At 48.2% G+C, this 25762-nt stretch overlaps 1 protein-coding gene across 2 annotated transcripts in view; it reads right to left on the reverse strand.

Annotated features, from left to right (window-relative positions):
* Positions 1-7951: 7951 nt before the first annotated feature.
* Antxr1 (ANTXR cell adhesion molecule 1) overlaps positions 7952-25762 on the reverse strand; it is a 176026-nt gene continuing 158215 nt past the window's right edge. For both annotated transcript variants that reach the window (XM_060383696.1, XM_060383695.1), the window contains exon 18: positions 7952-11490. In XM_060383696.1, the coding sequence (XP_060239679.1) occupies positions 11230-11490 (261 nt within the window). In that variant the 3' untranslated portion in view covers positions 7952-11229. The remainder of the gene's footprint in view (positions 11491-25762) is intronic.

Consider the following 25762-nt stretch of genomic DNA (forward strand, 5'->3'; position numbering starts at 1 on the left):
ATACCCAGCTCTGTATCCCTAAGAACATGCATGGACCCGTCAGACAGGTGTATTCTCCCACTTCACTGCACAATAGTGGTAAAAATCACAAAACTACTATGAATACAGTACCATTATTGAATCTATAGACCTCATTTAAGCTTTGCCAGTTGCTCAGTTATATTCCTTGCAGCATCATAGAGCCCTCTTTCCCACCACAGAACTTATGATCCTTACTGTGTGTTTGAAATCACAGGCTGCTTTTCTCAGCATGACAGACACACACACACATATAACACGAGGACAGTGTTCATAAGTTTATAAATTCTTATGCTGGTTAGTTTTACGTCAACTTGACACAAGTTAATGTCACCTGAGAGGAGGGAACCTCAGTTAAGAAAACACCTCCGTGGGACTGGGCTGCAGCCAAGCTTGCAGGGCCCAGACCATCATGGGTGGTGGCGTCCTTGGGCTGGTGGTCCTGGGTTCTATAAGAAAGCATGCTGAGCAAGGCACGAGGAGCAAGCCAGTAAGCAGCACCCCTCCATGGCCTGTGCATCAGCTCCTGCCTCCAGCTTCCTGCCCTGCTTGAGTTCCTGTCGTGCCTTCCTTCGAGGATGAACAGTGCTGTGGAAGTGTAAGCTGAGTAAACCCTTTCCTCCCCAAGTTGCTTTGGTCATTGTGTTTCGGCACAGAAATAGCAACCTTAAGTAGGACAACTCATGAGGTAGTATTTGACACAATCAAAATAATGAGAAAAGTTTTTACAGTTCATTTGAAATGCAGACTGTCTTGGTGTTGTTTACTCTCTCAGTCACATTTCAGTCATTTAGCTTCTGTGGTAATTTTCTCCATGTCTTTCTTCCTTTGCTTTCCTTCCACCCTTACTCAGCTCAAACATTCTGAGTAAAGCCGTGTTTTGTCCAGCATGTGGAATAACAGGGCTCTCAAAGACTTTGGTCAAAGTGTAAATTGGTACAAAATCTGAAAAAAAAAAAAAAAACAAAAAACAAACAGTCAACATTTGATTGATGTTGGAGAGTGTGTATCTTATGACCTAGCACTTCTGTTCTTTGGAATATCCCCAACCGCGGTGCTGTGTAATGTGGTAGCTGCTGGCCACATGTGGCTCTCGAGTCTGGGAAATGCTTGTAGCTAGCGCTGAAACACTGTAAATGTAAAACACCCGCGGGCTTTGAAGATTTAATAGAAAATAATTGAACTGTCTCTTTTAAATTTATTTAAAAAAAACGATTATATACTGAAATGAAAGAGCTTTGGGCATATTGACTCAAATAAACATTTTTATTATATTTTCATTGTTTCAGATGTGGCTGGTGTGTAATTCAAGTTAAGTTGTCGGTATAAACAAGCAAGGGAAGTGTATGTGCGGTGTGGCCTCGGCTGATGCAGGGGAGTTCCGGAGCTGGGACTTTTTCAGAACATTCCGAAACTGAGGCAAGGGGGAGGACTTTGTGGCAGCCTACCAGCTGGCCTGTGGTTTCTGTCTGTCTTGCTGGAAGGGAGTGTAACTAAGGAATTCTCTGTGGCAGGGAGGGACCCAGCTAGGAGCCATCAGTCCTGACATTCCCGGCAGCTTGGGAACATGGGGTTGGCTTTGCAGAGGGGTCCTGAGCAGAGCGGGTCCTGAGCCTCCACTCTGCCACAGCCACCTTCCGGTGTCACGGCTTCACAGCTGAGTGTTCTATCTCTGTGGCCTCACTTCCCGGGAGCCTACGTGAGGAGCAATGGACGGACACATTATACCTGGTGCTGTCTGGTGCTGCTCAGGCTCCTCCCACCGACTGCTGGCTCCTCACTCTCAGCCGGCACCCCTGACTTGTCCAGAGGGCAGCCTGATGGGGTGATCACATCCTTATCCTGGCAGGGTCTGCGCCCTGTTCCTCAAGCCAGGGTGGCCTTTCTCCTCCATTTGCTCGAAGCCTGGAGCTCTGGGTGCTGGGGTGGATCCCAGGAGGTCCCCCGTGTTGACCCTGCTCCACTATCTCCCGGAACTCGGTAGCAGCACCCACAGGCTCTCCGGTCTTTGGACCGCAGGACTGACACCGCCTCTCCAGGTTCTTGGCTCTTTGTCCCTGAACACACAGCTCTACCTTTGGCTTCCCTGGTTCTGAGGCCTCCACTGTGTCTTACTACAATGTCTTCAGGCTGATGTCTCAGTCATCATCGATGACCGAGTCCTTAATAAAGCCCTGACTTATCTTTTTACGGCTTCACATACACATGCATATGGATTCTGTCCTTCTGGAGAATGCCAGTACACAGAAGGGCATGAGGATCTCGGAGAGGAAGAAGGATGAACAGGTGGATTATGGGGGCTCCTGAGGACGATGCATCTTTTCCACCTGCCACTGTGTGGCTCCTGGGGCATGTGTGTACATAACAGAGCACTCAGGTGTCCCACAGAACTGTAGGAAGCAGGGAGACCTCTGAACTGTGGACATTATCTATAACAAGGCATCAACACCAAGAAAAGGATGAGAAACATACCAGGCTCACAGAGGCTGCTAATGTCAGGGACAATTGGGGCAAGTACTCTCTCTCTCTCTCTCTCTCTCTCTCTCTCTCTTTTTCATTTTCTGTACATCAGAAAATACTCAAAAATAAGTTTGGCCAGTTAAAAGAGAAGCAGAGAACAAGTGAGCACTAATGCCTGTGAGCAGCCACATGACGGAACCTCATGGCGGCAGAAGAGTGAGGTTGTGTGGGTGACCAGAACGTGAACACACAAACGTGCTCATCAGTACCGCAGCTGGACTCATGGCTGCTGCAGTCAGGCAGCCTGCTCCACCAGCTATGGGATAGCAGGGCTCCCGTCCCGTGACAGGATGCTTGGTAACAAATGAGGCAAAAATAGAGCGGATTCTTCTAATGAAGGCCAGGGCTGGCCGTCTCTGGTGCTGTCCATCCTGGGTCTCTGGCATCTGTTTTTATTTTTCTTCCCTAAGCCAAAAGCAGAAAGGAAGTTGACCTCAATTGACATAGAATGTATGTACACATTGAAAAGTGACCCAGAGAGGGTTAATGAACTGTGAGTGGGACCTATTCAGGATGACCTGGGGAGAGCCACACTTGGGAATATCTGGATATTTTCTTGAAGGGAATGAGGAAGTGGGAACTGAGATATTATCCATTGCCCCTGCATGTACACTCTCCCACTCTCCCTCTCCCCTCTCCTCCTCTTCCCTCACCTGCCTCACTTCTGTGCCCTCACAGTTGTGAATCTGTGTGGAGAGGCCAGAGTTCAGCATAGGTGTCTTCCTTGATCACTCCCCACCTTGTCTTTTAAATTGCATGATCACTTCACAGGCACATAGGCATGCACGCCAGAGCCTAGTGTGAATGCTGGAAAACAGCTTTCTTTGGGGGGTCATTTCCTTTCCTTCACTCTGTGGTTCCCAGGAATCATCCTGGGACTTCCTGGGTTGGTGGCAAGTCTGTTTACCCACTGAGTGGGTACCTCAGGCCAGTGAGCCTTTCATTGCCACTTCTCTGCCGTCTGGACTGCAGGCACACACTATGCGCAGATTTCATTAGGGTGCTGGGAATCCAAACTCAGGCTCTGTGCTTGCACGACAGACAAGTACTTTCTGGCTGTTTGTTTGTTCTGAGACAGAATCTCACATGTTGCCCTGGCTAGCCTGGAACTTACCGTGTAGTCCAGGCTGGTCTGGAACTTGCTGAGATTCCCCTGGCCCTGCTGAGACCGAAGGCAAATGCCACCACACCTGGCGGCCCTAAGTTTCTGAATGGCTTGGCTTTCATACCTATTGCTAGTTTTCTCAAATGCTTGGAAGTGAGCTTTCTCATTTATGTTCATCTGCTCAACTGGCCCTGCGCAGCAACTGCGGGACAGGCGCTGCGTGTGCGGAATGTTTGGTGACTGGGCTGCTCTGCAACCGTGGGACAGGCGACAGCAAGACCCAGCCTCCCCTAAAGTCTCACGTCAGCCTCAAGCAAGGCAGCTCCCCTGTACCCTCTTCTTGCTCGGCCTGCCTGGAAAGATGATGAGACTGCGCACCGACAGGATGCTTTGCGGAAGGACACCGCTATTGCTTAGTCAGAAGAAGACTTCTTTTGCAGCAGCGTGAATACATCTGGGGTTTTCTACACAGCAGACATGGGGTTCCACCCTATCACTAGTCCCCGTGCAATCACAGCACTGACCAGATGGAACAGACAGCAGCCACGGCTGAGAAAAGCTCCCCGCACCAAGGCTTGTCTGGAGCGAAGAAGACAGTGCAGGAAGGGTTGTTTGTAGCAAACAGGTGCCAGTTTGATGTGAGAAAGAAAACCTCTCTGGCTGGAGCCTGATCCTCCGCAAGGCGATTTGCCCGCTGCATGATGAGGTACGCAGTCTCTGCGGCCACTGGGACCCTGGGGAATGGAGCACAGTGGAGTCGAAGCCAAAGCCAGTCTCCAAGAGGTTGGCTCCCGGAATGGAGCTCGGTCCTGTATCTGGACACTCAGGATTTGCCTGAGATCTCTATCTGCAGGACAGCATGGCTGGGAACACTAGACATCGTTAATTCTGGTTCATCCCTTCTTTTAAAAAAGATTTTGTTTCTAATACATCTTTGTTTGGCATGTGCCGGCAGGTGTGTGTGTGTGTGTGTGTGTGTGTGTGTGTGTGTGTGTGTGTGTGATACATGCATGCGCCCAAGGAGTCCAGAAGGGTCCCCTGGCAATGGACTTTCAGGCAGTTGTGGGCTGCCTGACAGGGTGCTGGGAACAAATCTCTGGTCCTCTGGAAGAGCAGGAAGCCATCATTTGCATGTTTTCTGCACCTGTGGCACACACACAGCTAACAATTGCCACGTTTTAAAAATCTTTAGCAAAAATGCAAATGGTCCCAGGAAGGAAGAAGCTTTCAGGAGTTCCTCCCAATTCAGTGTTTAAAGGTAATTCCCCACGCAGCAGGTGTCGGCAGCCCTGGCTGCACAGTTAATCGGACATCTTTCAAAAGAGCTTCCTTACTGACTGACCAAGTTCTGTCGCCACTGCTTAACCAGACCGCCAAGGAGTAGCACTTGAAAAATGATGAGAAAATGTTGCAATTGTCACTTCCAAATATTAAAATGACATGTCCCACCAGGCAGAGAAAACAGCACCTCCAATTCTGTGGCCATATGAATGTTGAGGGAGCGAGGGAGTCAGACCCCATGAGGCGGAAGCACACAGCCTCTTAGACGTGGTTAGCACCAATGCTTTTGAGATGAGCTGTAGTGGTACCCGTGATTACAGAGCAATGGTCAAAACAGAATCCACGTGATTGATGTAGCCAGCCCCGCCTGTTTATCGCCTGTGGTGGTTGGTGTGAGACAGGCCCCTGAGGGCTCTTGTGTTTGAACGCTTGGTCCCTGGCTGCTGCTGGTGTCTGGGGGAGTTTTGGAACCTTTGGGACGTGAGTCTTGCTGCGGGAAGTGCACCACTAGGGGCCAGCTTCGAGTTTTTGTAGCCTGGCCCCACTTGAGGTTCCCTCTGCTTACTTCCTGTGTGTAGAGGAAGTGTGCTCTCTCTGCTGTCATGCCTTCCCCACGTGATAGACTACATGGCCTCTGGAACTGTAAGCCAAAACCAACCCCGTCTCTCTATGTTACTTTTTTTTTGGTCTGGCTGTTCTATCACAGCAATAGATAATGTAATACCTATTTTATATTATTTATATCATAGTGTGTATATTATAGTATTCTCATTGTTTTACACCTGAGTATGAATACTTCGAAAGACAGTGTGCTGGCTAAGTTTTTCTTGATTAAGGGTTGGTGTGGAAGGGCCCAGACACAGAGTGCAGTGCCACCCTGGGCAGGCAGTCTTGGGAAGCGTAAGAAAACCTGATCAGGGCACGTTCAGCAAACCAATGGGCAGCCTCCGCCCCCTTCTTCCCCGCCCTCAGCCCCATGCTTCTGCCAGTAAGCAGCACAACCCCCTCCCCCACCCCATCCCCACCCCACCCCTGCCCCATGGCTTTTGCTTCAGTTCCTTCTTCCTCAGATGTGGAAGTATAAAAGGAGATAAACCTTTTCCTCCCCAACTTGCTTTTGGTCATGGTGTTTTATCACAGTGAACGAAGCCTTAACTAAGACAGATTTAACCGAAGACGGAAGATGGTAGTTAGCAGGAAGAACCAATGGGACTCCAGCTCTTGTTCACGGTCCATAGCCTCACTCCTGTCATGATGATTCTTTTGCTTTCTCAACTCGGTGCATCATGATTCTACTCAGGGGACCTGGGGTGACTTCAGGAGAAAGCTGACAGGCCATGCAAGCAGAATGTAAGAATTTTAAATCCTATATACCATGCAGAAAACAGTTTTCCATTCAAGAAAGATTTATTTTTATTGCCTTTATGTGTGTGTGTGTGTGTGTGTATTTCTGTGCATGTATGAGCATGTAAGCGCGGTGCTCTCAAAGGCTAGGAGAGGTTGTCAGATCCCACTAAAGCTGAAGTTGCAGGTGCTTGTGTGTTGCCTGACATGGATGCTGGGAACTGAACTCAGATCCTCTGGAAGAGTAGAGGATCTTAACTGCTCTTAACCATCTCTCCAGCCCCATTTCCCCAGTATAAGACAAGTGGAATCAATGCTGATGTAAGGAGGAAGATAGAATTCTAGCTTTTCTTTTCTAAAAAATGTTTAAATATAGGAGTGCTCTGTCTGCATGTACACCTACATGCCAGGAAGAGGGCATCAGATCCCTTTATAGATGGTTATGAGCCACCGTGTGATTGCTGGGAATTGAACTCAGGACCTCTGGAAGAGCAGCCTGTGTTCTTAACCTCTGAGCCATTTCATCAGCACCAGGGTGCCAGCTTTTTTTTCCCCTTTCAAATTACTGTTAATTATCTTAGATTGCATTTTAAGGATGCCATTTAAAAATGTATATGTACCCAAAGCTTTGAAGTGACCATTTCCCTTACTGTAAGCAGCTGTCCTGGGAGGGCCGGGAGAGGACCAGCAGCTGGGACCACCAGCAGGAACCCCATAAAAATGGTGACGTATTCTGTCATAGCCCTGGGATCACCGAGGCATTTCCTGGCTAGCTGCTCTGTGAGAAGAAACCATTTTTCTTCTATCTCAGCAACCAAATCAGGTTGCCCTGGTCGCTTTCCCTGTGAGGTCAAGTACATGGCAGGAGCAGCTTCAGGGAGAGTGGGCGCACTGCGACTCAGCCACAGAGCGAGCAGAGTCATGGCAAGGGGGGCGTGTCCGAGTGAATCCTTGGTGCCCACTGCTTCTCACACGGGGACCCACAGCTTTAACCCTCAATCCTGCCCAGTTACTCTCCTCTGGCATCCAGGCTCCACCCCCTGCAGGTCTGAGAGCACCTCAAAATTTTGGAGTACAAAATGTTCAAATACAGAAATTTCTGTGTGCAGAGTTATTCCAGGCTCAAGTCATAACATCAACACAGTATTTTTTAAATTTTATTTGAGATAGGAGCTAACTATATAATTATAATCCTCCTGACTCTGTCTCACTATATTTTTGTCTGCATTTCCTTCTCTTCACTTTTTATTTTTCATTTACCAAGAATTCATTTTTAAATTTCAAAATTATTACTAGAAATGAAAATTATTTAACTCTCAGAGCCAGAGAAGGCAGTACAGAATTTAATGGAAAGAAAATAATTTGAAAAAAAAAGTATTTTCTGGTGTTAAAAGGTTTCCCCGTTTATTTCGTGTCTGTGTGTGCATGTGTGTGGGTGCTTGGGTCCTTCAGTGCGCACGAGGGCCAGAGGAGAGCTTTCAGGAGAGGATTCTCTCCCTCTACCATGTGGGTCCCAGGGATCAAACTCTGGTTGTCAGGCTCGGCAGCAGGCAGCAGGCAGGCTAGGTAGCAGGTCGAGTCCCCTCACCAGCCTGCTATTTCCTTAAGACCCTTGGTGAGTACTTGAAAAACATGTTCTTTGTTTTTATGACAAGCACACACACAAATGACAAGGAAAAGAGGTGGTTTTAGGTATTTATTTATTATTATTATTTTAAAAAAGCAACTTCCAGGGTATACCATTGTACAGGTTCAGCCCAGTCTCCTGCAGTGTGATATGGTGGTGACAGATCTTTTATAACAATAACTCAGAGACGCTGAAACCATAACTAAGTTATCATAGAAAAAGAGAAGAGTTTAGCGGTATGTGTATTCAGAAATCATACTCTAATTCTTTTAAACTGGTTCTCCAAGCATGGTGACGCAGCTGAGCTCAGATAACTAAAAACAAAAACAACAACAAAAAAACCCCAAACCCCACCTGACCAGAGCGCTCCTTTCCTCCCTCCTGGTGAGTACCAGCCAGCTTTGTACAGCTTGCAAACAAATTCCACCCGTTTTACACAGCATCCGTTCCTTTTGTTCCTGAACTGATGGTCATTATCTCACAATTATTCTTTGGTGGATTTTTCCACCATCACATTCTGTGAAGATCATTTCTGCTCCTCCTCAGGGTTCCAGGGAGACTCCTGGCCCAGGCTGGAGAGCTAAGACTTTCCACTAGTTTATGGGTAAAGCTGGGGAAAGACAGCTCTTCTGTCTCACAGGAGAGTATGTGGAGCTCCAGGCAGGACCCTGTTTGCCGGCTGGCCGTCACAGCAGAGGGACAGCAGTTCCCAGCAAGGCTGTCGTGGCTGTTGTGTAAACGAGGGTGTCGTCGGTTCAGTAACTATTTGTACACTGTAAAAGCAGGATGGTCGTAGGAACTGAACAAGCACAGCTTGGTAAAGTGACCGGCCATGAAACATCGTTGGCTTTAATAATTTACTACAACTGTTCTCATCCACACCGACAGGACGTGCTTCCTTCCGTCACGTGGAACATGAATATATACAACAAAATTTGGCTTTTATATAAAAAAAAACTTCATGAGGACAATCACAAGGGGTCAAACAGATAATGCATGCAGTTTCCTAATTACAACCACCATCTCTTGTGGCTCACAGGGAATCACACAGAACCTATGGACTTTGTCAACCTCAACCAGGTAAAGGCTTTTCCTGCCTGTGGAAGCCTACTGTGAAAGGTCATAACCTTGGCCAGCTTCTAGAAACTTCTAACCATGATTCTGAATGACCAGGGAAGACGTGGGTCAATTCCAAGGCCAAACCCTGTCAATACTTCTCAGAACCACCATACATCAGCATCACTTATTCTTCAGACACGTCACGGCCTCCTTTAAAACTGCACAGGGCCCAGCAAGGCCTGCTCTCGGGCACTTGCTGCCTTCCCCGGAGCCCACTCTTGTGGAACAGCATCTTGATTCGGACTATCTTATGGCTGCACAAATTGTGCAGCAGTGGTGTGGGTGGCCTGTTTTGTACTGCCAGCAGTCAAAACAGTTGCCATGGGCTCATTGTTTCCATGCTTTGAGCCCGGGGAGCTCATTCTCCTTGGAATGGTTTTCTGGGGCCTAGCAATGTCACCTCAGGTGGCTGAGACACTCTGGCCCCTGCATAATGAGAAACTACACTAAAGAAGCCATGTTCTACAAGAGGAAAGTGCAGGGCACAGTAAGGGTGAAGGAGGTCGCTTTCCTAACTCCTGAGAAGCAGGGAATGGCAGCCACAGGGAGAAGGGCAAGGTCTGGGGTACAAAATGATGCTTTGTACCATTGGGAAGGTGTTACTTTGGTATTGGCACCAAGGGTGGAACATCACTGTCTTGGACTTAGGTGCTCTTCCAGGTCGATTTTCCATAGACAATACGTTTTATGCTGGTGGCTCCTCCATTCCTCTGCTTTTCTTTCTAAGGTAGGGATTACAAATAGCATTTATCTCTCTCAATTCTAACTGATGATTGATGGGTCCTTAGAAGAGTGATTTCAAGCATTGTGGGAAAATACCATTGGGTTAATTTGAGAAGTAGTTTTGAGATTGATTAGTAATGTCTGCCTTGGGAACGAGAATTGATGTCTACAGAGCGCACTATGCTTGGATGCCTCTGTTCTGTACAAGCTGAGAGACTCAGGCTAACTTGAGTCCTTCAAGGGTTTTCGTAGCTCACAGCCCAAAGCATAAAAGCTTGTATTTATTTTATATCTTTTGTTCCAGAGAAGAGTTTCGAGTTCTAGGAGCCAGAGACCAGAATTTTAGGATGTGTGGAAACAGGATGGAAGCATCATTTTGTTTTCAGAGTTTGGGTGACAGCATCCAGGGTTTACATGAGGTTAAAGGGCTCACTGATCAAGCAGCTTCAGAACGACAAGGAAGAAGTGGGGTGGGGGTTTCAGGCAGAGATTTTCTGTGTTACACACTGGGTGTATTTTCCCTTATTTAACAACTGGTAGTATTTGTGAGCAGGTAGAAAAGCCAAGGAGAAATACTCCTTCCATACAATGGCCCGTTTCTGAGGGAACCACCTGGGACTACTTCCACTCAGCGGGATTTAGAAGTCTCTCGTGTACTGAAGATGAAGGACCCTGTGGGTGTCACACAGAAGGCACCACATGAGCAGCTCTGATCTATGCCAAAGCCAAACCTCGATATGTTTGAAGGTGAATCGTTGGCAGGTTGCCTTTGACAATGCCAAGGCTTTCCGGTTTGGGGACTGTGCCTGGCTGAAGCCAGCCACCTCCAGATGTAACACCTGATGCTCCCATCCACACTTTTCCGTCAGCGCTGAGGACCGACTTTGCTAACCTCTCAGCCTGGCAACACACCTTTCCCGCGGCAGACCCTGTCTCCCTCCTCACCGGGAAGCCGGGAGGGTTGGGAAAGAGAATAGAGCAGATGTTCTTATAGAAGGCAGCCAGCAGAGCCCAGCGGATACCTGCTTGATGCACACCAGGGTCACCTCCTGTTGTCAGAGTTGCTGGGCAGTGCCCAGGAGTGAGGATGGCCTGCTTCCCAGTCCAAGGGTCAAGAGTCAGGTCGGTGAGGCAGCATCCAGAACCTCAGCCAGGGCATTTCCTATCCAATGCTGCATTCCATGCTCAGCAATCATTTTCTTCCTGGCCTCCTCCATGGGAGATAATCTGTCTGAGAACATATTGGCAATGTGGCCGTCTCTGGAACCTTCCTCTGGAGGCGAGGGGTCACAGGTTAGAAATGTGACTGTCATTGTCTCATTGTTTGTCTTCAGGCAGTTCAAAATTCCCATTTTCTTCTGCCTATCACGACTTGCTTTTTAATCGTGCAAATGTCAGCCGCTGCTCACCACGTGGGCTGGGCAGATCTTTCTGTCAGCAGAGGAGGCTCTGCTGGAGTTTCTCAGGCAGCCCAGGGCACAGACTTTGGGTTCTAGACAGAAGGCCTTGGAGGAGGTCGGGAGGGGGGTGGTGCCCTGTTAGGGGGCGGGGCCTGAGGAGGAGGGGGGAGAGTGGATGGTGGGGAAGGGATGGGAGGAGTGGGGGTGCTGGGGGCTGGGGGAGGGCAGTGGGGAGCAGGGGGTGGAGGAGTGTAGATAGGAGCCGGCGGTGCTGAGCTGGGATGGTAGGTGTTGTTGAGGGGGTATTTGGCTGGCTGACTGTTCTTCACTCTGGTGAAGTTGATGCAGCGGCCCTGGAAGAGAACAATAGAAGGACAGTGAGCTGAAGGCTTAAGACAGACCAGGTGCTGAGCATGGTGGCCCTTGAAAGAATCTGTGAGGGACGAGAGACACACTGACATGCTGCTGATGACCTGGGGACCTGATGTCACATTTCCCTTCCTGGGCTGGCTGGGCTTCAGAACTGTCACGGTACATCTGCCTTACAGCCTCTCACCTTTTTGGAGAGAGGGAAGAGGGCTGATGCCAGCTGGGCCATACCTCAGGAAGGGTTTCACACTTACCAGCCTCTCAGTAGGGTGTGACCAGCATTCCCTTCCCTGAGAAGAAGTTGGGGTTGAGAAACAAGTCTCTTTCCCTGGGCCGCACACCCAGACTGCTTTTGGTCTGGTCCCAGGAGTGGCTCTGTACCCATCCCTCATTGCTAAGCAGGTGTATAAATGAATTTGACTCTTTTTCCATGTGGCTTCTTAGAGCTTTAACAGAACGATGCTGAGAGAGCCCTGTGCCCTCTCCCCAAACAGACTCTGGAGGGCACAGAGCCCGAAGCCAGCATGAAGTAGCCCCATCTCCTGCCGTGCCCTCGCTTTGTTCTTTTACCAGGTACCCAGCCCACACTCGCCTGGTGGCAGCCTCTTCTGAATGTCACCAACTGTGCAACCTCTCTTCATGTTTCCTGCTGAGCTCCTTCCTGGCCCCTAACCAGGCCAGCCTGTGCGCTCCTGGCCTCCCTTGGCTTCCCAGGACCATGGAGCATGTGTGGCTGTCTCTACCTGTGTCACAGAATCATCTTTCCTCCTAGGAAGGCCATGTGGGGCATTGTCACCTCTGAAGGAAGATGCCTTTCTTTTTCTCCTCCTGTTCATTTATCTGCTGCTGGGATACAGCACTGCCTGGCCGACTCCACACACTGATGAACAGCCTGTAATTCTAAGTCTAGAGAGCCCTCAGTCTCCCTCACCAGACCCCAGGGAAGGGCCAGAGGGGGTGCAGAGGGCAAGGAACAAGGTGAGTGTGTGTGTGTGTGTGTGTGTGAGAGAGAGAGAGAGAGAGAGAGAGAGAGAGAGAGCCGTGAGACTTAGTCTGTAATTAATTAACAAGCTGCATGCTTGTGGGAGGTGGGAGATAAGGAGGCAGAGAGAACCCTTCCTCTCCTGTGTGCCCCAGCCTTCAAGCCATACCCAGAGTCCCATGTGCCCACCCACCTTCCTGGGTAACTCTGGCCTCCACTCATTATTTGCCTCCTTCTTTAGTTGCCGTCTTTAGCACACACCACAGCCAGCCCATTGCAGTTGTTTTTATCTGTAAATGCTTTGCCTCTCATGACAGAGGAGACATTTTGCTTTTCTACCTCCCCAGATGCCTTGCATGGAAGACCAGGAGAGTCACAGTAAGAATGGAGTTGTTTGAAGCCCCTTTTGGAAAAGCATCGGCTTTGAGATTATTAACAGTGATCTGAAAATTCCTTCCCAAGACATCATGGCAGCTAGTGTCTGGGTCAGAAACGGCCAGACCTACCAGACTGCACTTGTCTAGGAATTATGATGTCCCACTCAGGTGCTAGCACCCAGTCCTTTGTGCGGACATGTCACAAGATAGTGTGCTTTACATGGTCCCTATTGGGGCGCCACTACAGCAATCACCTTCTTACTTTCCCACCCAGAGCTCCCAGCGCTGGCCAACTTTAAGGGTGAACACTGTAGCGGTAAAGGCTCTGCTGGCCAGGCAGAAAGATTTTTTCTTTTCTTTTTTCTTTTCCTTTCTTTGTTTTCCTCACTCTCTCACTTTCTTTTCCCTTCCTTCCTTCCTTCCTTCCTTCCTTCCTTTCTTTCTTTCTTTCTTTCTTTCTTTCTTTCTTTCTTTCTTTCTTTCTTTCTTTCTTTCCCTTCCTTCCTTCCTTTTTTTTCTTTCTTTCTTTCCCTTCCTTCCTTCCTTCCTTCCTTCCCTTTTTTCTTTCTTTCTTTCCCTTCCTTCCTTCCTTTTTTCTTTCTTTCTTTTTTCCCTTCCTTCCTTCCTTTTTTCTTTCTTTCTTTCCCTTCCTTCCTTCCTTCCTTCCTTCCTTCTCTTTTTTCTTTCTTTCTTTCTTTCTTTCTTTCTTTCTTTCTTTCTTTCTTTCTTTCTCTCTCTCTCTCTCTCTCTCTCTTTCTTTCCCTTCCTTCCTTCCTTCCTTCCTTCCTTCCTTCCTTCCTTCCTTCCTTCCTTTCTTTCTTTCCCTTCCTTCCTTCCTTCCTTCCTTCCTTCCTTCCTTCCTTCCTTCCTTCCTTCCTTCCTTTCTTTCTTTCTTTCTTTCTTTCTTTCTTTCTTTCTTTCTTTCTTTCTTTCTTTCTTTCTTTCTTTCTCTTTCTTGTTTTTCCAGACAGAGTTTCTCTGAGTAGCCTTGGCTGTCCTGGACTCACTTTGTAGGCCAGGGTAGCCTTGAACTCACAGAGATCCGCCTGCCTCTGCCTCTCCTCGTGCTGTGATCAAAGGCGTGCCCCACTACTCCTTGCTTCAATTTTCTGATGACACTGTACAGCGCTTTCCCTTTAACGTGTCATGGCCGTTTGTGATAGGTTCCCACAGTGACGACTCAGAGTCTGGATTTACTGGACTGTCTACTCTGCCTCCCTTCCTGAACGCCTGATGTTCACCAGGAGCTTCAGGAGCCTTGGTGCCTTAAAGATGAAGGGAGACTCTTGGCGGCGGGACTGAGGTCAGGTTCCACTGCTTCAGATCTTAGAGCTGCCGGCTGGTCCAGAAGGCCAGGCGCTCGCTGTGTGCTCTGTTTCACACAGGCTCTCCTGTGCGCTGGGCAGGGACTCCGGGCTCTCCACCAATGTCTGCTCAGAGCACATGTGGGGAGTCCAGACCTGTGATGTGGACTGGGGATCTTGAGAATACCGGGCACTCACAGGCTCTGTGAAAGCCCTTTAATCAACCTTGGGGAAGAAGGGTCTGGAGCAGCACACTTGGGAGACGGCTGGATTTAGTGCTGCCTTCTGCTGACGGGGAAAGATAATGCAGCTGGAGGTAGCATCAGGTCTGACTCTGGCTTTACTGCTGGGTGGGTTGCTTGCTGCACATGGCTTCTCTAATAAAACCGGTAAACCAAATAAATGAAGCATAGGAGGTGACGGAAGCAGCCTCAGCGGCCCCTCCTGCCTTCCTGTTGCAACACAGCCGCTGTCACTTATTTCTTACAGGACCTCCCACAGTGCTTGCACACACACACACACACACACACACACACACACACACACACACACAGCTGACAGAGAATGTATCTGCACTTATCTTGCTGAAAAAAAAAAAAAAAGGTTCAGACTTAGCCCAAGCACACCCTGGGGCAATTTACTGTAAAATTCACTTTTCAAAAGAGGTGTGGCTCCCAAGAGCTCTAAAAACCTGGGGCCAGAGGCGCCAGCACAAACATGAGACGCTCGGGTGTGTAACTGGCCTAAAGATTAGTTCACAGGGCATTTTCTCCTCCGTCTCACTGTTGCTGTTTTGCTTGTGAGGGAATAACAGGCCAGATCCGCTGGTGTTGGAGCCAGCAGATCTCCAGTGTTTGGTTAAAAAAAAAGTTGCTATGGCGACCAGAGCTTTCTCTCATGATACTGGGCCCTTGCAGCTCCGTTTAATTCTCCGTAGCAGCACTGTTTCTGGGTGGTTTGAGTCACATCCAAGGCTGGTTTTGACCTTAGTTTACCTTGCCTTCTTTATTAACCAAAGAAGAATGCCTCCCCCCCACAGTAGTAGCACACGCTCTGATAGAATTTTCTTTTCTTTTCTGACTTTATTTGAGTGTGTGGATGTTTTTCCTCACGTCTGTGCAGCATGTGTATGCCTGGAGGTTAGAAGATGTCATTAGATCCCCTAGAACTGGAGTTACAGATGGTTGTGAGCTACCGTATGAGTAGGAATTGAACTTGGGTCCTCTGCAAGAGCAGCCAGTGCTCTTAACCACCGAGCCACCTCTTTGCCCCCTTTGGTGGAATTCTAAGAAGACCTGGGGATATAGCTGAGTGGTAGAGCACCTGCCTAGCATGCGTGAGATCCTAGGTTCAAGCCTCAGTACTGCACACACAAGAGTGTAAGAGGCAAATTGTAGCAATATCTTGTAATACAATGGGAGGGTCATCAGAAACACACACACACACACACACACACACACACACACACACACACTGCTTCATCTATGAAGCATCCATGAGCACTTCAAAACCCTATGAGCTAGGTATCATTACCTCCATTGTAGAGAAACGAAAGGGAGGGCTCAGAGCTATTTAAATAATTTGTTCAAAACCACACGGGTGGGACTAAAGCTTAGCTCTGCACAGCTCAGGAAAGCATTTTTTACCATTATCCTGGAGATGAATGATAAGCACAAAAATATTCTGAAGGACCAATAGCTAGCTTTACACAGTGTAACTCTCGGCCACAATCCACGAACGCCCCACACAGATGTGAGAGATCGTTCCAGAATGTAAGTCTGTCTGCTCAGTCCAGACTCCACTGCAGGGTTCTTCGATGAGCAGCCCAGTTCTTGGTGCTCTTTTCAGATATCTCCCAGGCAGCCTCAGGGTCTGTCCTTGAGGCAGGGCTCCCACTAAGATCTCAAATAATCCTTGCGTAGCTGTGGGTCTCTGCGCAGGGGACTCTCTATAAACTCACCCAGTCCTCGCAGGGTTAGCTTTTCAGAAGTTCAGGTGTAACAACAAGGCTACGGGGATGTCATTAAGTTACCTCACCACGGGCTCTGCAGATGCTTCCAACTCTTGGGGAGACCGGACCCTATCTCCCCACCTCTATCAGAAGAGCTGCATGTAGCTCACGCTGGCCTTGAACTTGCTCTGTTGCTAAGGCTGGCTCTGTTTCTACTCCCAGGTGCTGGGGTTACAAGCATGCAGAGCCATACTTGATTTTTATGTCACGCAGGGGATGGAACTCAAGGCTTAATTGATATTTTAAAGGAAATTGTCCCCCTGACAAATCCCTTTGCCTAATTATGGTGTGGGTGGGGCGCAAGCCTTGTTGACTACATTCAGCTTTTTCCTCAAACTGTAGAGTTTGGGGACAGGGAACTGGCAGTATGGGGCTGTGGTCTGCAGGGTTCATGCTCGGTTTTGTCCCTCGCACACTCTTGCCGGGAATCCTGGGGTGAGTTACCACATCTGCGGCCCTCGCCTCCTGGATCTTCTGCACTGGCTCATCAGACCCTCAGCCCTGAGCTCTGTGATGCCATCAGATCTGGGTGGCGGTGGAACCCTTTGCCTGCAGTTTAATTGGGTTCTTTTGGGCAGCCAGTTTGCATGTCTTTTTTATGTTGCTTAGTTTGGCTAGCTCTGATGCTTTGTATTGCGTATCTTCCAGCTGCTCGTTAGGTTCTGAAATATTAGTAAATTGGAAATTTCAGCATTGGAAGCTTCACCTTCTGTTCTTAGGTTACTCTGCTGAGGATTCAAGCTGGCCTCTAAGTTCTGAGTTTGAGCCTGTGAAATGCTGGGGAGATGGGAGGAGAGCTTTGGGGTGATTGTGTGCAAAGAATGTGCCAGGGGTGAGCTCATGAGTGCTGAGTGTTAGGAAACATCTGGGTATCAGGCACGCTCAGCAGAGATGGAACTGGCCTTCAGAGATGGTTAAAAATATGCCATGGCTCCCACAAATTAAACCAAATAGTTTCCTACGAACAGAGGTCATTCAAGGAAATTGGATTTCACAGAGAGAATACTAAAGCAATCACGGAAAAAGCGTACCGCACACGCCAAGTTTTCTCTGCAAATACCTTTCCTCCGGCCTAGTTTTCACATGCACTGTCTTGTTGGGAGGGCTGTAGGCATTTCTTAAATTACAACAGGCTTAATCTTCTAAAGTTTGTTTGGATTTGGCTGTTTGGGATGGTGGTTGGGGAAAAAAAATCAGTAAAGAATGTCTGGTTCTCAGGCTAGACCACAAAACTCATTGGCTCACTGATGCCCATGGACGTAAGAGGAAGTTGGTGCTCTGGTGATGCGTCGGGACAGGTGACATCCGAACAAACGTCTTCCCATACATGCCTCTCTTCACTGAGTCACGGCATCCATCATCTATCAATCACTGGGGCCTTCAGAGAGCACTGAGCAAGCCTCAGGGTCTTACCCTCAAGAAGATAGAGCCTAGAGGTGGAAACAGAGTCAATGACTCACAAACAATGGACCCAAGCAGCCATCTGGGATGGTGCCATCATTGATTGGACCAGAGACAGGAACCTAATGTGGGTTGGGTTAGTAACATTCTCTCTTCTGGGTATCAGAACCAACCCTGGAAGTGAGAACTGCTGTGGGAGGCATCACCTTCTGTGTTTCAGAGAGAAGCAGAAAAGAAAGATGATTAAAACCTTCTGACTTGCCCCATTCTCACTACTGCGCCTCCAAAATGGGTGTCAGGGAGCAGACAGGTCTGTTGGCTCTGCCTTTCCCTTGAAATATTGGTTTCCATAGAAAATCTCCATACATATGTGTGTGTAAGCATGTGTATGTATACATGTATGTAGAAGAATATAAAATGTACATGCAGTGAGTGTACACACACTTTCAGTGTTCTTTCTGCTTAAACCTTTCAGTGTCTTCCACCTACAGGATATCCGAGTTCTTAGCACAAGCTGGTTGGCTAGCTTCTCTGAAGCCTCACCTTCTTTTCTGTCTTTGAACCCTCTCCCTTAATGTCGGTCCATCCTTTCCAAAGAAGACACCACGCACGCTCTGGCTTTTCTTGTGACAACACTCACATCATAGTTCCGTGACAGAGACAAACAGATATTGCGTGAACCCAGGGCAAGAGAAAGTAGCCTGTCAGGGCGAAGCAGGCATCCAGCCCCCTCCCTCTACCCCAGGCTCGGCCTGTCTTTCACATATTTCCTCTCTTAGCCTGCTTTTCATGCGCCGTCCGGGAAAAGGATCCAAGGTCAACGCTCTGGGTTATTTGATTCATTCTGCTGACACACAAGCTGACGTGCTCTCTGTAATCGCGCCTTCCGATGCCAAAACTAAGGGTAAGAGGAAAGCGTGGAGGAAATATCTGGAAACTCAGGAAGCCAGAGAAATGAAGGAAAGAGTAGAAATAAGATGGCACATCTCTAGCAGGACACAAATGATTTGTCAGTAGTTACGACTGAGATATGATTTATTTAATGTAAATCTCCCCCTCATCTGCTTGCAAAGTTCTATATTTGTCGAAAACTTGGAAGATACATGAAGGAGAGAGGAAAAAGAGGAAGGGAGAAGTAATGTAGGTAACAGGATTCAAAATTACCTCTGTGCCTTTTCCATTTAGAAAGCCCAAACACTCAGGGAGTGCATGCATTCATAGCAGTCCGGCTGTGTAAAAGTTAACCAACATGCCACCTTTATCCCTCCCTTTATTCTGCCTCTTCCACGTGGGACCTTGGACCTGCCTGGTAAGTGCATGTCCAGACCTTTACTTCCCTGCCATTTTCTTGCCTCATTATGTGAAACTTTTGTACATGTCTACCACTAACCTTGAAGTATCTGCCCCTTCTCGCTTCCTCTACCTCCCCCTGTCCCTCTCCACAATGTCTCTCCTGTCTGGCTCTAGGTGCCTCCCTTATCCACTGAGTCCAGTTCATGCTGCTCATATGCACGTGGCTGTGGGTCACCCCCTGGTGCATGGTGCACGGGGTACCAGTGGTCACCTCTGAAAAGAGACCAGTCTCCCTTTCTGGATGCCAATAGCTCCTCAGCTGTGGGTGTGGCTCTGGAGCCCTGCCTCCCTCCTGCCCCCACCCCCATGCTAGGATTTCTTTTTTTTCTTTTCTTTTTTTTTTTTTTTTTTCCATGCTAGGATTTCTCACTGACTTCCCAGGTTCTGTGCCTCCCTGGTGTTTCCAACTTCAGAGAGCAGCCACTAAGCTCCTTACTGTGAGGCTGTAGGAACCCAACCGCCTCTACTACAATCCATGACGTGGTTAAAAGATTAGGAGTGTTTTCACTTTCCCGTCAGGGCAGAGTCACGCTGGGTTAGTTACTGCCCCTTAGAACAGCTTTTGATAACATTGTCAACTTTTCTTCTGCAAAAATGGGTAACAACTTGTAGCCTCAATGCTCTCCTACGGTGATCTCAGTTATAGTTTCTGGGGTAATAGGCGGGGGGGGGGATCATTTCCACGATGGCTGTTTCAGTCCGTGTGAGGTTAGGCTTCTGCCCACACCCTTAGCGACTGGCGGGCTCGTGAGCTCTGCTCACTTCTCTACTGGGATGTTCTCTTAAAAAATCTTTTTAATAACCAACTGAGTCCAGTTAGGGCTGCCCATGCGTGCACGAGCGTAGGGCCATCTGCGGGAGCCTCGTCAACCCGGCAGGGCTGAGGGAAAGGATTCTAGGGGCCCTCGACAGCAGTAGTGCCAGGCTGGGCTGGGTGTGGGCATGTTCCCTTCCCGGAGCTGTGACCAGCTTTAAAAACAAAGGTTTCCATATAGAACAAGATAATCCTATTTACAGGTATTTTTAGCCACATTAAATAATTTTCTAGTCAATTGATTTAAAAAAGTAACATAAAAGTTTAATAAAATATTTTTGAGTTCACTTGCAATCATCCTTTTTGATATTTTGATCTACTAATATGATATATTTTATAATTTTTCTAATAAAAATCATCTACATATTTTTAAGTAAACTAAAAGTTGTAGAAGCATGCCATTAATCACTGATTTAGTGTGTGTGTGTGTGCATGTACGTGTGTGTGTGTGTGTGTATGTGTGTGTGTGTGTGTATGTAGTCTACTGGTCAGACTTAGGCATTGGTCCTCAGGTGTCATCCCCTCCCACTCTGAGATAGTCTCTTGGTGTGGCTCATACTGTAGCCAATTTTAATAAATTTTAAAAGATAATGTGGACTCTCTACTTGAAGGGTGCTGGCAAATGGCTGTAAAAGCGTCTCACTTTTGTCAGCTTGATCTTTTGAAGCCCAAGGGTGGTGTGGGCACAGTGACCTTCTCCCCAGTATTTTACACAATTCATGCTTGCTCCAGCTTCACTTGGTTCTCTAGTCACTGGGTCACTGAGAGCAGCAGGGAGGGGCCCTTCTCAAAGCCAACTGGGCAGAGAATTCTTCTCTCCGTCTGTGGTGATGGCTTGTCCGAGAAGATGCTACTCTTAGTTTTCCTTCTTATATCCAGCCACTCCCTCAAGGCCAACACTGCCTGCGTCTATGTTCCTCAGATCCCGCTGGCTTGGGCAGTCCTGAATAACAGCATACAATGGAAATGGTGTTGCTGGCCTTGAGGCTGACTCTAAAGGCCCGAAGTTTCTGTTTCTTGGTTTTAGCACCCTGAGCTAAAACTCAGGGCTATTCTACTCCAGGGAGCCATGTGAGAGAGACCAGGGCACAGAGAGGTGAGTGAAGAAACCCTGTAGGATTCCTAGTCTGAGTGGCTCTGGGGATTTCAGGCCCAACCATCATCTGACCATAGTGTCGCAAGAAATCTCAGGTGACAGCGGATGTGGTGGTGCACACCTGTGATCCCATCACTTGGGGAGGCAGGGGCAGGCGGATCCATATGAGTTTGAGGCCAGCCTGGTTTACAAAGTGATTCCAGGATAGCCAAGGCTACACAGAGAAACCCTGTCTCAAAAACAAACAAACAAACAAACAAACAAACAAACAAACAACCCAAGGGGGTGGGTGGGAAGAAATCTCAGATGCTAGTAATGATGGGGCCCTGCTCAAACCACAGAATTTGAAGAAATACTAAGCTGCAGTTAAGTAGTACCTGTTAGAACCGTTTAGCACGGAACAAATCTGGATGGCAGTCACTCGTCTCTGCGTGGCAGATGTAGTCACTGCTTGGGGAGACTGGGTATCAGCCATATTATTGGTTTCTCTTTTCCTCTGGAGCCTGAACTTAACATGTCTCAAGGTGCAGCTGCCTGCCTGGATAGGACTTTACACTCCTGAGCCCCGAGAGGAAGGTAAGATTGTCAAATGACAGAAAGATACAACCCTGATGGGATCCAGAAGACATGATCCCTTCGGTAACCAGAAAATACAATCCCAACAGGAGCCAGGAAATAGAACTCTGGTGGCAACCAGGAGATACAACCCCAGTGCTAACTACAGAGCGCAGTGCTCAGTAAACAGAGCTTGCAGACCTGACAGCAAGCAGAAGATGCAGCATTGACAGAGCGCAGGTGTGACCCTGACAGCGTTGGCACTATCCAGAAGACAGAAGGTACAGCCCTGACCGTAACTGGGAGTTCCAACCTGGGGGGTAGCCATGTTCAGTCCCTCCTGTTCACTTGGTGCCACCCTTGCAGGGAACATTTTGAAGTAGGCTGCTGGGGCACAGGGAGCACCGACCCCAGAGGGTGCTGGGAAAGCAGCTATGATGTTTGCCAGTAGAAGTTCGTTCACTCTTCTAAGCTAGGCCTGTGGCACTCAACCAGTTTCTTCCGTGTCGTCGGTACAACAGCTCAGGATCACACTCCCTCAAATCTATAGTCATGTGATGTTCATGTGCTCTGAGTGCCACTTTGACTGAAGAGGTCTTTAAAGACAGTTTGGTAAATACTGTGCCGAAAGGAAAGCACGGTAAGACAGAGTTATCTGCACCCCAAAGAGGGCGAGTGAGCTGTCTCATGGGCCTGTGAAAGGCTGTTGAACGTCAATGTCTGACCTGTGCCTACGTTACGATGAATCAGTTCTCATATAAATAAACGTATTCATAAGACCAAGCTGAGAAAGACTCTGACACAGTCAGAGAACCATTGTAAACAGGAAAGGGAAAATGTATCAGGCAGCCTACAATGGTTTCAAAACGTCTCTAGATCTCATCCGTACAGGAAACTGTGGCATGTCCTGTTGTCCCTTTCTCTCTGTGTATGCACATGTGCGCACTTGTGCATGCTGCCATGTGTATGCACATGAACATGTGTTTGTGCTGTGGAGTCAAAGGACAACACTGGCTGTCATCCTTGGGAGCCATCCACCTTTTTATGTATTCATTTATGTGAGAACTGGCCCAGAGCTCAAGTAGGAGTCTGGCTGGCTAGTGAGTGATCTACTTCTCTATGGCCCTCGCCCTGAGACTTCAAGAGTGTACTAGCATGTCTGATTTGAAAAAAATACTTATTTTATGTGTATGTCTGTGCACCACTTGTGGGTTGGCTGCAGAGGCCAGAAGAGGGAACTGGTTCCCCTGGAACTGAGTTACAGACAAATGTGAGGCATGCACATAAGTTTTGGGATGACTAACCGGTGTTCTTAATCAATGAGCCATCTCTCTAGCCCCTCAGATTCTTCTTCTTCTTCTTCTTTTTAATGTGTATGCTGGAAACTGAACTCAAGTGCTCATGCTTGCAAGGCAAACACTCTGTTGACTGAGGCACCTCTCCAGCCCTGTTTATAGTTCTTAGTTCTGAAAAAGTGTGAGTGTGCAGGCAAGTGTGTGTCTGAGTGTGATCAGATAACGATGAATTATGATCAAGAGACCGAAGCGAGACCTAATAGACAGGCGACTGGGTCTGAAAATTCCGACCTTTGAGGGCGGAAAGACAAGAGCTCAGGCCAATGCACATGGGCAGTTCTGGAGGAGGGCTCGGTTGGCAACATTTGTTGGAAGAAGGAACTCGTAAGGAATGGTGATCCAGCGTGGTGCCCCCTCAACACGGCTTAACTCTGCTCTTGTAAAACCTAGCAGTTGGCACCGACCACCGCGCCTCCACTGGAGACGTGAGGTTCAATGTGCACTCCACGGGGCCTGCCAAGCTGCATAGGGATTACTTTGCCAAAGAGCCTGGCTTTAATGGTCGTTTTGGATAGGTCTCAGCAATGCCATTGCTTTAATGCACTTTTCTACGACTGAGGAAAACATCGTGGTACGGTGTGCTGGGTGGACATCTGAGCCAGGACAAACGGGTTTGCTCAGTCTCCCTTCTCGCGTTTCCTGTCCTTCCCTGCCTAGGATATTTCTCCTGTCTTCCCCCATGGTCTAGTTAAGGGTTTCTAACCACTTAAACCCATCATTAGTATAGTATTTCTATTTATTATTTTATTTATGTTGAGGTATTTGCTTAAAAAAGTTAGTGCCAGAGATAGACTGAGATTGCTTGGCCAAGGGCATTATTTAGCCCGGATATGTAAAATTACAAATTATGATTCATCCAGCTCAAATCTACTCCCACTCTTTTTTTTTTTTTTGGTTTTGGTTTTTGGTTTTTGAAGACAGGGTTTCTCTGTGTAGCCTTGGCTGTTCTAGACTCACTTTATAAACCAGGCTGGCCTCAAACTCACTGCGCTCTGCCTGCCGCTGCCTCCCCAAGTGCTGGGATTACAGGGGTGTGCCATTGTACCTGGCTCTGCTCCCACTGTAAAGTGCAGCCTCACATCTGAAGGGTGGTGATTTCCTCCTCTTCCTCCTTCTCTTCTCCCTTTTCATTTCTCCCTTCTCCTTTCCCTCTCTCCTTCCTCCTCACAGGGTGAGGAATGTCATCTTCGGGATGACTTCTTTCTCTATGTCTGCAGATATTTAAAATGTGTTTCCCTAAAGGATAGATAATATTGATTTAAAAGGAAAAGGAACACTTTTGCATTTGTGATTTTCACACAGATGCCAGTGAATGGCTTCCATATAGACGCTGTGTCTGTTCCTCTTAAGTTTGCACATGAAGGACAAAAGCCATAATAGGATGTCATTTGAGATGGAGTTTCTAGGAGTCAACTAGAGTTCATGAGGCCACGAAGGTCGGGCTCTCAGGATGAGCAGTGCCTGGATAAGCAGATGCACTGGATAGCCTATTCTTTCTCTAAAGGCCAACGGCAATCACAGCCTGAAGGGAAGCCCTCACCAGAACCCGGGCATGCCAGCATCCCAATTTTGGACTGCCACCCCCCAGAACTGGGAAGAAATAAGTGCGTGCTGTTTAGGCCCCAGTTCACAGCATTTTGTTACGGTGGACTGGGCAGATGAGTGGGCATCTTCAGTGGGTAAGTACTGGCTAGGGTCTCAGCCCTTCATACATGTGCCTTCTGTCCAGTTCACAAGGAGCCAGTGGCTTGCTATGAGGTACAACATCATGATCTCATTGAACCCTCCATTCACCAAGTCCTGACACTGGGCCAGGCTTGGTCCTCGCTGCTTGGCACCCATCTCTCATGGTCCCTCTGACTGTTGGTAAGTGACTACTATCCTGATTCAAAGCACAGAAAAGACTCTGGATGCCTAAATAATGTGCTAGGGCCTCTGAGTGAGCAGCACATTGAGGGAACAAATCCAGATCTGTCTGAATTCTACCATCTTTCTCTGTGATTGGAATGGAGGGCTATCACAGCCACCCTGAGTCCTCCTTTTTGTCCTCGGACCTCCTTCTCTCCTAGATTGTCATGCCACTGTTCTTTCTTGAGAAGTTTAGTGCCCCCCTTACTTTTCCTGGATCAGAGCCCTGGGCACCTTCAGTCAAAACCTTCCTGTCCCCGATGCCCCACCCTCATAATCCCCTGTGCTTCCATCATGACAAATCTCTGAACTGGTCCACGAGCCTGATGTTGGTGGCCTCTTGATAGGTTTGATCTTTCCAGGGACACAAAAGATTATGGGGACAGAGCTGGACAACTGTTTACTGCTTCTCTTCTTCTTCTTCTTCTTCTTCTTCTTCTTCTTCTTCTTCTTCTTCTTCTTCTTCTTCTTCTTCTGCGGAGATTGAGTTGCACTGGGCATGCGACCGTGTTCCCCAGCTTGCCTTGTGCAAGGTGGTTCAAGAGGGAGTAAAGAAAGCCAACAGAACTGACCTAGATGCTGGTGACTGGGTGTGACCTCCTTTGCAGCAATATGGATGGAGCAGAAATGATACACACAGCGCTAGGTTGTGTCTTAAAAGTAAGAGGCATGGCCTCTCCTTCCTTTCTTGGGAAAAGGACCACCCTGAGGGATTGGTGGGATAAGGCAGAAAAAGCCTCTGGGCACCCACGTGGGGACACTGTATTGAACATCCTGTTTGGTTTTGTTATTTTTGAGCTTTTGCTGGATCATCTGATTCTCTATCCAAAATTATGTAATTAAAGAAAGACAATCCTAAAGAAAATGTTCTACTGCAAAGGAGAGGCTGTACACCAGGCATCTGGGACTACGGCAGGCTCTTGCACTGACATCCCTGGTTAGGCAAAGCTTTAGGGGTGTCCCCTAGTTTTGACTAGGTAACTGGCTGTCCAGCTGTGGCCCCTGACTACTTCATGGGTTCATCTGTTCTCAGATGAGGCCTGTGACCCTGCCTGCCTAAACTGAAACCAAGGGCAGACAGGTCTCCGGAGCCCTGTAGG

The sequence above is a fragment of the Meriones unguiculatus genome, chromosome 5, assembly GCF_030254825.1.
Source record: "Meriones unguiculatus strain TT.TT164.6M chromosome 5, Bangor_MerUng_6.1, whole genome shotgun sequence".
In the NCBI taxonomy this organism is placed as follows: Eukaryota; Metazoa; Chordata; class Mammalia; order Rodentia; family Muridae; genus Meriones; species Meriones unguiculatus.